Raw genomic sequence first — 12,765 nt, forward strand, 5'->3', positions numbered from 1 at the left:
AGCTGGAAAAATGCATCCGTGTACTACGGGAACCTTGAAATCGTTTAATTATTTTTAAATTCATCTATAACACTTTGAGCGGCATGGTGATATATGATAGCCAGTTATGTTTCCTTGGGATGCCATGACTATCATATATGATAGCCAAGAATAATTGATTTGTTGAATAATTGAGGAATAATAATTATTAATATTTTGTAACATATTGGGCGTATTATCATGAAATGATTAACATTATCAACATTATGATTAACATGATCAAGCTACAAGATCAACAAAAAATTAAATAACTTTGTAATGTATGCTGTTTTGGAAATTTTTTATGTTTTACTTTTTTATAGAATAATTCATAAATACCCATGAATGGTCGAAAATCAAGAATATAAATGTAAAATAACAATTTGATTGTTCAAATGTAGTGCAGCCACATATATTTTAGTTATAATGTGAGTTTTCAAACCGTCTAATGTACAGCAGATATTAGTTAAAATATTATCTAAATGTCAACATACGTTGTTCGCTTTTCAATGTAGCATCCTGTTGAAAAAAAAAACTTAGCATAACATTAAACTGTTATTTTTGTGATTAAATGGTCAAAAGCAAAACAATGAAAATATAACAAGAAAGCAACCTAAATTGTATAAAAAATCATTATTTTCATCATTTTTTAGATTGTTTATATATATTCAGTGACACTTCCCTGGGTTTGGCACTAAATCTGACCCCGGAATAAACAAAAATGGTCGGGCACTCGAAGTGATAAAAATTATTTGGAATATTTTCTAAAGTGATTCAAGAGCTGTTTATTTTTAAATTAATTATATATTTGAAATCAGCTACTATAGCATAATAGTACACGTTAATTTTAACCTAATTTTAATCACTTGGTTTTATATAGAGCTTTGCAATTGGATATGCATGTTATATGTAAAGTTTTAAAATATTTTACCTTTAAAATTTACTCTACCCAGGGGTGTCGTTTTGTTCTTATGTACAGCCTGAGATCAACCATAAATTTAATAAGGCCCAGCTTAAATGAACACTGTTTAGTAGTCCTATCGTTGTTGAGCGTTGAAGATAGATATTCTTTTCAATATACGTCTACTCTCACAACTTCTACCATTTTTGCTGTTACAGACTCATCTAGTCTAAAAATATAATCTAACGCACGCATTCTGTAGCATAAAATGAAAAAAGGCGTGCACACAGAACGGTTTAATTAGTTGTTGCAGTTGCAATCGTCGATCAAAGACCGCCATAGACGGGCTGTCCGCTGCTTCTCCGCCTGCTCTTTGCAAAATCGATCATCGAACGACGATCAGAAAACGCAGGGTTTAGGCACAATGCGGCACATGTGGCACACTCGACAGTCGGCTGGGGGGGGGGGGAGTTTCTGCGAGACAAGTGCCTTGTGTGCAGCATGAGACAGATTCGACATCCGGCGGTGGCTCATTCGCCCCATTTTAGGACCGAGATGCCTTACCCAGTATGGGTATACCGCAGCAGCAGCATCACCAGCAGCAGCAAATGCGTGATGTTTTAGAAGTAAATCATGAAGTGGGAGGGATGTGACGGGGCAAGACACAACATGTGTGTGCGACGAGCAAGTTTAGCTTTTTTTATCTTTCCCAGCACTTGTAGCTTATGCTCACTGCATGCCGCGACGGTCTGCCATCTCTCCGACCGTGCCCATGATTTGGGGACAGCTGTGTGAATGGAGCATCCAGTCGCGAGCGCTGTTCGCTAATGCCTCGGGTTTCCGAAGGGTTACCGATCCTTGCAAACAGTGAAAAGGTTCACAAAGGGCACGAAAGCACCCATGGCGTGGGGGGTCGCGATACACCAGACGCAGTCGTCTGCTATCCAGGCCGACACCGACCGACACGTCCGTTCTCATGCTCAGTCTTACTGCAACTGGACGCGGCACCAGTAGCGCTCACACACGCCGAGCGCACGTTTCTCATCCAAGAAGACCGGGTATAACGTTCTAACATTACGCGAAGTGCAGCATATTCGCTCAAAAGCGGTGCTGGGAAATGGTGTAAACGGTAGCATAGGCGGAAAACTCCCCTACCTCACCGGCACGCAAGAGCGAAACGTGTAGAAGCAACAGTAGTGAACCCGCCACTTTTCGCGCGACAGTTTATTAAAAGAAACGCGGTCAGTGTTGGCCGGTGAAAATACAATTTTTGGCATCGGTGTGTCGCCCGTTTGGTTAACCGTGGACGACACGCACCAAGCGGGCAAACGCTAAGTGGGTTAGTTAGTGCACGCGACGCGACGCTCGAAAGGGACGCTTCCATGTGAAGGGTTTAGCATAGTCGAAGTGTTTGGGGAGGAAGGCGTTAGAGGGTACGGGTGGTCAATCCAATCCCATGGCCGAATCAAAAGTGACGTTCGACATCTCGTGGACTGCTCGAGCGGCTCGGATGAAGCGACCTTAGCACGATTTTGTGCTTGTGCCCGTTCTGAAATCGACACCCGTACACGTGAGAAGACGCCGTGCATAACCAAACCTGCCTCAAGGAAGCGCGAGCGCGTGATAGTTTCTGTGATAGTTACCCGATAGTCGGCCGGCTGCATATCCCTGCACCGCATACCCCATTCAATATGGCCACCGCAAGTAGGGCAATAGGAAGGCTAGCCTTAGTTCGATCGTTAGCGATAGCGTCACTGCTCTTACTGTTAGTGGCAATACCATTGGAAGGATTAAAAAATCATCAATCACATCATCATCACCTTCGACACGATGATGGCATCGATGGAAATGTACTACCGCACAAGGGTAAGTTCGTATTTTTCCTTTCCCCCCGCTGCATGTCATTTACAGCTCTTATCAAACCGGACTTGGCTACGATTAGCGCGGCTTTTGTTTACTTCATTTTTTGTGCAAACATAGAAACGCTCATTAAAACCGGCTCGACATCTCCCGCGATGTAATAGAATTAAAGACCCGGGAGGGTCGTCGGGTTGGGCTACATGTTGGTCTTGAGGGTTCGTGCTTCGCTTTCGGTGCGTGCGAGCTTCCGCTAGCGATAAGGCAAGAAACTCTTTACTGCGAATACTATCAACGGCGACCGCAGGGAACGAACAGCATCAACCTGCTTGCTTGCTTGCTCTGTCTTGCTGTGACGGAGGCAGTTTGGAAAGGAACGAGAAAGCCCATTGATTTTGTTCCTTGGAACTGATTAAACATAAACGGATGCTGCACATTGCTCTTGGCTCGATCGCGCAAGGGATGCGTTACAGAGATTGAGAGACAAATAAATGAATCTAATTGGGTTCCGTTCTATATATAGATAGAGAACGGTACAGTAAGAATACTAAAGAAATAGTTGCATTGGAAATCAAGGCAATAGGCATCGTTTACAAACAAGTTTCGAAAGTAGTTCGATTTACTGTAACAAAAAAGATTTAAAATTTTAAATATTCAAAAAATAATTTGTAGAATGTTTCTATATAATTTTTCATGCAAATTTTTGCTATATTTCTTCAAATATGGTGAACTCACTTCAATAAAGTCACTTAGACTTGGTGAACTCACTTCAATAAAGTCACTTAGACTTCCTTAAATAGCATGTACCATAGGAGATCCAAGTAAATGTGTTTTAAAAATATTTAAATAATAAATCCAAAACTTCGAGTCATAATAAAATAATAGAAATAATAAATCATTTCTTCAAGAGCATTTTAAAAATTCACTACAACAACAAACAAATAATTATCAGGGGTTTTTTCATAGACCATTTACTTATCTAATGATTATGGTGCTAATAAAAAAATCAAATAAATCAAATTATATTCGGCTTCTTTTGGCACAATAACCGTTGTCGGTCAAGGTCTGCCTGTACCACTAATTTGGGGGCACGGTCCATTCGGGTCTTGAACCCATGACGGGCATGTTGTTAAGTCGTACGCGTTCACGACTCTACCACTAGACCGGCCATATATAATATATCAAATTATAATTCGAGATATTATTACTACTAAACTAATAAATACATTTTATTCAACGAAAACCAACTGTATCCTAGTTCATATCAAAATTATGTTTACTCCAAGTAGGAGCCGATGAGGTTTTGCACATTCGTGTGCATAATATGTTTTTACATATTACATATATTACATATAACATATCGTGCTTTATTGATATCAATTTTTGTTACGTACACGAAGTACAATTAAAATGCTCAAATGCTTCCTTTTGAGCAATTTCTAGTAATTTAAATTAATTTTATTTAAATCGGTTATACTTTGTTTTCAATATGTGATCGATCGTTTACAATCAGCAACGATCTTTATCTCGCCAACTAGCAAAACCCGATGCCATTCAAACCGGTACCGTTGAGTTCTCCTTATTTTATTATGCTAATGATGCCGTTCGTACCGGAAGTGCCACTGAAGTGGTGTGGCGGGGAAGAGGGGTTACTACCGTTTCCGGTGCGGTGCTGTTGTTTCATACACAAGTGCACCACGCGACCCGATATAGGCCTTCCCGATGAGTAATGAAGCCGATGGGAGAGAAGAAAGAACACTCACTCACACAAACACACCAGCACCGTTCTTACAGCACCTCTCTCTGATCTGATGCGCCTTTAACGGACGTTTGTCTTTGAACAAGAGGCCAGCTAAAATTAAAACCATCTTCATCTTTGGCGTATCTCAAGTACGGCTCGAGCACAGAGCACCTAAAGTGGCCAGCTGATGGTTTGCAGACGACGGCCTACCCCCGCTCGTGGCATCTCGGTACCATCCACGCAATGGATGATTTACACCGAAACCGATTGCCGAAACTCGACTGCAACACACACACACACACCCTTTGAAGCGCTTATGCTGCGGGCAGCCAACCGGGCGCCTCCGCTGGGAGGGTTTGCATTTCATCAACACTCGAACGCAAACTTACTGGCCCGTGCTGCCGTTGCTGCCATTGACACATTTTCTCGGGAAAAGTGTTTCCAACAGTTGAAACAAAACAAAAAAAAAAGAAGTGTCCAAAACTCTGGGGGCTTACACTCACTCTATCATCATCGCCACCCCCGACAGACAAAGAGAACGAAATTTTCAGGCGAGGGGTAGGTAGAAACACGCGGTGGGGGCCCGGCCCAAGATCGGATCCAAAGTCCGTTGTTTTGGGCTCGAAATTAAAAATGGCGAATGGAGCGCTACCACGGAGAGAATGCGCTCTCTTGCTTGCCTTTAAAATACACGAGGCGCTCTCGCTGTAAAGAACGCTCGCTCGCGCTGTTTCATCGTATTTTCCTCATACCCCTTCCTTCCCGTTTCTTTCGGCTTGCGCAGCGCTGAACTGGTACCCCCTCCCACTTGATTCCAGCGAATTGCGCTGCGCTGGACTGACACCCCCTCCCGCTCGTTTCTTTCGTAGCGCGCTGTGCGCTTTCCTTCATTCGGACTTGGTGCACCCGAATCAAAACAAAAACTTGAACACATCAAACTTGGTTTATATTTTATCACTTTTATTGCAAATAAAGGGGCATTTTCACACATAGCTTCACACAATCTTGCCACAAAATCACACACATTATTTATATAAAAAAAATCGCCGTATTTAAAATAGTCGCCTAACTGCATGGATACCGTTGTTGATGTTCAATACAGCAAACAAATATTAAAATGAAGCAACGCAAATCACACATTTAGGATAAATGATAACAAATAAGCGCAGCTTCATTTCAATGTGCACAACACTTCAACACTTAGCGAAACTTCGATCGCCCGGGACTTAGGCTAACACGCGCGCAGCCTTTCACGGCGAACGCTTGAGCTGAACTGTCGATTTCGTGTGGTGGCAAGAAGGGGAGCGCACAGAGGAACACTCGCTGCACTAGTGCGAGCGAGACACCGATACCCGCATGCCGCTGCGAGAAAACCAAACTGAGCGCGCAGGCTGAAAGTGAACGCACACATTCACACATGTGTAATTGTGTGAGTGCAAAAACTGTGTAGAAACCAAAACACGCTCGCGCCTCCGAGCAATTCCGCGAATTTCCAACCGTCTCCCCATGCTTCTACATGCCCCTCGCCTGAAAGTCATACACTTTTTCATTCTCATTGCTAGTAGGGCCGACACCGAGTCCGCAAGGAGCAGTTGGCCATCTGCTGCTTGGAATGTAAAGCTAACGCTCACAACGCCCTGCCTGCCAACACATTGAATGTCACCAGCTGCACTCCCAAAAGCGGTCCTTTCGACCGCAGGGATATTTGGTGTAGTAGTACTCTGCTTTTTTGCTGTTGTTGTTGTTGTATCCATCCACCCCCTTAAAGGGACAAGGGACAGCAGGCAAGCAGCTGGTGCTGGTGCCTTCATTTGCGCGAAAGCAACCAACAAATTCATTCGCCCGAACTTATTGACTCCGCAAAGAACTGAAGCGTGGAATGTGTTTTCGTTCTTTGCTCCCCGCATCGCAACTTGTTCGCTCAGCAGCACCAGCAGCAGCAGCAGCAGCAGCAGCAGCAGGATAATAACAATATTGATAATGCAAACACTAAACTTCGCTGCAATCAAAGCTCTCTCCCCAAGCACGAATGGTTTACGATCAGCTGTTGTTTTATCTGCTCTCGCTAAGGGACGATCTGTCTTTCTTTTCTACTTTGCTGTTTGTGCTGGCTGCGCGCGAGCGCGAATAAGTGGGTGAAATATGGGTTGTGTGGTTTTTTTTTGTTCTGAATTGGTTTGATAGTACGTGAGCGTCCGTCAAAGGCGCACAAGGGATCGAGGCAGGCGGCGGAAAAAGCACGTGCTGCACATGACGATTGGGCTAGACGGCGTCTTCTAGCCAGCCGCTTCGCGCGCGTAATGAGACGCGATTCGGACGAACAAGCACGCAAAGAGAAAGTTTCGTACAGTCGTCATACAGTCATTACGGTACGGCGGACACAAAGCCGATAAGAAACTTGAACTTTGCCAACACGGCAGGACGTCTTTCTCGGTCGTCTTCGGTCTAGCCATGAAGGGGGGAGGGGGGAGGACCTGGCGGAGCATCTGGTGTTGATCTGCACTGTTTGTAACATTTTTCTGCGTATTCTATTCTAGCCATACTGTGGAGTGTGTGATGCCGTGTAGGCGTTGCTGACCTAGACAGGTTGAATCATCGGACAAGTAGAGTTGGTGAACATGTTAGTGCTTATACTGATGGGAAGCAAAAGCAAACTGTGACTATGAAAATTAGAAAAAGACCATTTAGAAAACTGCTATATAGATTGTTAGTCAATGAGAGTTTCATCTCTTCTATCCAAACGTAGAACACATTGTTAAGAAGCATAAGGTCTTCCTTGAAATATTAAGGCTTGTTTAACCAAAGATACAATAGAAGACGAAGAAGCAGAAAGAGTAGTAAAAACTGACGTTGTTTTACAAATTGTGTATTACAATTTGTTTATTTTGCGCTGCATTTTTAAATCAAATATTCGATTCTTATATGAATTATATTAAACATTTGAGATTAAAACATCAGTAACTCATACTTCATGTGCACTGACATTATGCGTATCTTGTTGTTCATAATATTTATAATCTTTTTAAACGTATGTAAACGTTTTATGAACATTTTTAGATCCTATTTCTGCCAGACAATGTCTACTTAACGGCCATGTCACTGAAAAAAAACTCCCAAAAATAGAACCTCCTGTTTCAAATCTTCGCCCACGCCAGACAGCAAAAAAAAAAAAAAGAAGTCAATTCTACCCGTTTGCGTGCCTTCATCAGGGCAATAAAACTGACCTAAACTGCAACGAAAATGTAGCACAACATTAAATGCACCACCCACCCATCCTCTCCCGCGTGGCAAATCTCAAATCAATCGAAGTGCATTCATAACACTTGGCGTCTCCATACCATTGACGCTAACTGTGCTAACGCGCGTGAAACAACTGTGGACAAGATACACACACACACGGTGCAACAAAAAAAAAACAAAAGTCTGTCTCAGAAAACGATTTGTTTATACACAATTGGGGGTTCGCTTTTTGGTTTGATTGTTTTTTGCTCGATTTTATGAGCCGTCGGGGTGTCTTTTTTTGCTCTTCGGTTAGTTTGTACGTAATTCAATCTGCTTTGTCTCGTCCGTTTTCTATCCTACCCACGTCTCCCCATCGGTTGCAAAACAGCTGATTGCGAATCAGAAAATCCCTCCCGGTGCGATGAGTGTCGCTCAACTCACGCTCCCGCTCTGCTCACGTTTCACGTGTAGTGAGCAGTCCATCTCATGCATGGACGCTCGCACTTCTCAGCGTGAGAGAAGCACCCTTGTCTCACCAAACCCGACCATTCGATGCGCTCGCATTCGCAATCATCAAACTGCAATAAAACTTTAGCCACGCAGTGCGCACGGGGAAAGGGGCGTATGATGCAAAGGCGGTGAATGCAAGCTGTTTCCACACCGTTCCAGGCTCGTCGTTGCAGGCGACCGAATAGACAACAAAGAGCTCAGAACGTAGTTCGAGGTTTTACTTGTTGTTGGTGTTGTTGTTGTTCGTCTTGCTGCTAGCAGTTGGCTTAAGTCTCCACTTTATCGGTGACATAGTGCCGGTTCGGAGGTTCACAGTTTGGCAGCTCCAGTTTTCTAAATGTGAAAATTGCACCGACCAAGTTTGTGCTAGTCACGCACGGGGCAGCCATGTGGCACTAAGGCACTAAGGGACAATGAAGCTTCATTTATGCAAAGCTGGTTATTGAAATATGATTTTTTACATAAAACAGATTTAAATTGTAAAATTAGTAAAATTCTCATTGTGTGCCCATTTTCATAACTGAGCTTTAACTTTGCACACATGTCAGCATCATAAAAGCTTACATTCCATGTAAAACTTTCCTCCACTCCTTCCCCCTTTTGTTCGCATTTCTTCTCCAAACCACCAACTCAAACACGAGTATGTGAGCTGCTTAATCGACAGGGTGGTTTTTATTACATTCTTAAACTCTTGCAATTAAACTGAAATGTCTTCTTGAGCTGTGTGTTTTTTAATTTACCTTCAAATTGATTCCACACCCTCTTGCAGCTAGCAGCGCCGGCGAAGGAGTCGCTAATCCAATCTATCCTCTGCTGGTACCGTCCCAGCAGCAGGACACTGCCACACTGACCTACAACCACGGTGGCAAGGTCACCATTGTGCCACTGATCCAGAGTCACAGTCGGCCGGCAGCCGGCACCGACTGTCAGTATTATCGGGAGGCAACGCGAGCCCACACCCGACACAACGACGATCGAACGAGCACCGAACTTGTAAGCTGTGATGGCCGGATCCGGGGGACGGTACGCCTACCGGAAGGAACGTTCCGTATCGAGTACAATGCCACCGCTGGGGTTCATTTTCTAACAAGGTAACGCGTGGTAGAATGTGTGCAATTATTGAAAAATTTTCATTGTTTACTGTATTTGCTTTGTTTTGTGTAACCATAACCAGACTGAAAGATCCGCAACGCCGACCGCTGGTTGGACGGCAGCGTACCAAACGGAATCATCTCAGCACGATCAAGGGTCCGTATCAGGCAAACGCTCACTCAAGCTACGTTGAGCTGCTGCTGGTTGCCGACAATTCGCTGTTCCGAAAGCTGGACCAGGACATGTGGCAGGTGTATCATTACTGTGCCAGTCTCGTTAACCATATCAATATGGTAAGTATGGGACTGTACCCAGGAAGCAATAGATGATAGCTAGGTTTGGAACGGTTAGAACAGCATTCGAAGATACTAGTTCAGGAAAATGGTATACCAAATTTGTACAATTTGATAAAAAATAGTACTGAACCCTGAAAATACCAGTCCTGGATTGATTCCCAACTCATATCGATCTTGGATCTTTAACTGAACGGTCTGGATGAGGATCCTAAATCCATACTGGGCTTAGAATTGATCCATAACCTACACCGGTGAAACTAATCCTGAACTGATATTGATCCTAAAACAGGTCGCGAACTCATGGAATGGTCTTGGAACAGATCTTGAAATCACTTCGGTCCTGGAATTAAGCAAGAATCCAGAACCTGAACTGGAACTAATACTTAATCAATCTGGAACTGATTTGAAACCAATAAAGGTTCTGGAACTAATACCGAACTCATTTCGTTCCTAGAACCTGGATCCTGCTCCAATACCATTCCTGGCAGATTCTACACTTCACTACAACTATCTACACTTCAATCAATCTCAGAGTCATGGAACTGATCGTGACCCTGTCCCAGTTCAAGAACCGCTACAGTACTTATACCGCTAATAAATAATGTTGGCGCGCTCTTGCTAGATTGTTTATACAAATTATTAGATAGAATTAAATAATACATTCACAAAATTTGAAACGAGGCACTGCTTAGCACCCCAGGTTGCTTTGAGCTATTGTTCAGATTTGTCTTTCGGTTAAAGAGTATGTTTCAGTCCTACAGAGTCAATGGGATAACAGATTTAGGTGCCCAAAACATTGTAGTTAATATTTACCCTAACTTCAAACATTATTTTGAAGAAACGGAACAAGCCAAATGCTACGGATTTTCACTATCTATCTCTCTATCTCTCTTTCTCTCCCTCAGCTCTACAATCCTCTTAACATCTACATCGCTCTCACAGACGTCGTGGTGTGGAAGGATACGGACCGCATCAACGTGTCGACGCGTGCAGAAGAAACTCTGAACAGCTTTCTGGCTTACCGGTCCAGCGTACTGTTGCACGATCATCCACACGATCATGCCCAGCTGCTGACGACGATCGAGTTTAAGGACAATGTAATCGGCAAGGCCAAAGTGGGCGGCATGTGCTCGGACCGCAGCTCAGGTGCAATCGTGCGCGTGCACACGGACGATGTGGGCGTACAGGCGAGCACGCTGGCCCACGAGATGGGCCACAGCTTCACGATGGAGCACGACGAGGACGGCGACTGTGCCTGTCCGGATCGGAAGTGCATCATGACGCGGACGGTGACGGGCCTTACGCTGCAGCACTGGAGTAACTGTAGCCTGCAGCAGCTTTCGACAGCGCTCGGCCGTGGGCTGCATCACTGCCTATCGAACCGCCCGTCCCACCTGGCGTTCGAGAGCTGCGGCAATGGGTTCGTGGAGTCGGGCGAGGAGTGCGACTGTGGGCTGGAGGAGGCCTGCGAGAATCGGTGCTGCGACGCACGGACGTGCCGGTTGCGCGAAGGTGCCCAGTGTGCGACGGGCGAGTGCTGTGATCTGGAGACGTGCCAGTTGCGCGAACCGGCCGCACCGTGCCGGGGGCAGCGAGGCGAATGTGATCTGCCCGAGTACTGTACCGGGCGGTCGGAGTACTGCCCGCCGGATGTGCATCGGCGCGATACGGAACCGTGTGCCGGCGGGGAGGCACACTGTATGGCGGGCCGGTGTCGGACGCGAACGGACCAGTGCAGGGCGCTCTGGGGACCCTCGGGACATGCGGCCAGCGAAGCGTGCTACGAGGCGAATGCGAAGGGCATCAAGTACGGTAACTGCGGGTACGAGGGCCGGCCGGCCGAGAGCTTCCGCAAGTGTGCGCCGGCGGATGTGCAGTGTGGGCTGCTGTTCTGCCACCATCACAAAGCGGACGAGGAGCTCGAGCTGGGCGAATACAATGGTGACTCGCGGTACAGTGTGCAGAAGGGCAATGAGACGATGCGGCACGTGCTGTGCCGTTCGGCGTACGTCGATCTGGGCGAGGGACAGGGCCGCCATCCGGCCTTTGTACCGGACGGGTCACCGTGCGGCGAGGGGCGGATGTGTTACAGACAGCGGTGTGAAAGTGTCGAACGATTGAACGCGTGGGGCATCGGAGGTAAAGTGTGTGCGCACGGCTGCTTTGGACGAGGGGTGTGCAACAGTGAAGGACATTGCCACTGCCAACAAGGATACGATCCGCCGTACTGTGAGCATCAGGGCGTTGGAGGATCGCTTGACAGTGGACCAGCCTCTACCGAGACGGCGCTTTGGCGTGACTTGCTAACGTTTGCGGTGCTCACGCTGCTGGGCTGCACGGTGTTGCTTTTGCTAGTGGCCGTCTGCATTCGAAGCTTTCGCAACGGTGGCTTCGCTCCGTCACACTGGGGACGGGGGCACTGGGGCCGTCCGTGCAGAGTGCGTGGTACTAGTATGCGGGAACCGATCAAAACGGCTACCCCAATTGCGTCTCGCGATATATCCCTACCCAAGTACCACTCGTCCACCCGAGACATTAGCGACGATCAGCAGTACCGACCGATCGGTGGAGGAACTTCTTGGGAGCAGCTGGGAACAGGATCGGGCGTACGCGTGCTAGCGGTGCCTCGATCCCAGCAAGATGGCCGTGAGCCACCACTAACGATCGAGTACCGGATCGTTCCGACCATTCAGCGGCATGCACCACTTCCACCAGTCCCTGTCCATCGACAGCGACCGTTTTAGCGTGGCTTCCGGTTTGCTCAAACGAATACTACCAACGAACAATAATCGAAGCTCTCTTTTTAATGTCGTCTTCGTCCCATTTTTAACCATAAGACTAATGTGTAAGACACTAAAGGCAATAAAAAGAACACACCCATCCTTTCTAGTCATATCTGATAAGGGAATGTTCAGGATCATCAAAGGTACTAAGAGCGTGTGTGTACGTGTTGTCGAATTCTTTATTATCCGAAACAACAAAATTTGAGTTTGAGTGATGTGCCTTGAAAAAGTTGAACGGTGAGTATAACTAATGTTTATTTTTATTAGTTTAAATCAGGGGTCTCCAATCTACGGCCCGCGGGCCCCATGCGGCCCGCAAGAGCTTATAATGCGGCCCACGATGAC

The 12,765-nt window shown here is 46.0% G+C and overlaps 1 protein-coding gene across 1 annotated transcript; it reads left to right on the forward strand.

Moving 5' to 3' along the window:
• The first annotated feature begins 1,367 nt into the window (after positions 1-1,367).
• LOC120951885 (zinc metalloproteinase-disintegrin-like berythractivase) lies at positions 1,368-12,570 on the forward strand. Its single transcript, XM_040370876.2, has 4 exons — positions 1,368-2,785; positions 9,019-9,340; positions 9,424-9,634; positions 10,543-12,570. The coding sequence occupies exons 1-4, from the start codon at positions 2,611-2,613 to the stop codon at positions 12,379-12,381; spliced, it is 2,547 nt and encodes an 848-aa protein (XP_040226810.2). The 5' UTR covers positions 1,368-2,610; the 3' UTR covers positions 12,382-12,570.
• Positions 12,571-12,765: the final 195 nt, after the last annotated feature.

The sequence above is a fragment of the Anopheles coluzzii genome, chromosome 2, assembly GCF_943734685.1.
Source record: "Anopheles coluzzii chromosome 2, AcolN3, whole genome shotgun sequence".
Lineage (NCBI taxonomy): Eukaryota > Metazoa > Arthropoda > Insecta > Diptera > Culicidae > Anopheles > Anopheles coluzzii.

Coding starts and splice junctions, on each gene's coding strand:
- LOC120951885 (XM_040370876.2), top strand. CDS start 2,611: ATGGCCACCGCAAGTAGGGCAATAGGAAGGCTAGCCTTAGTTCGATCG. Junction 2,786..9,018: donor AAATGTACTACCGCACAAGG/GTAAGTTCGTAT, acceptor ACCCTCTTGCAG/CTAGCAGCGCCGGCGAAGGA. Junction 9,341..9,423: donor GGGGTTCATTTTCTAACAAG/GTAACGCGTGGT, acceptor AACCATAACCAG/ACTGAAAGATCCGCAACGCC.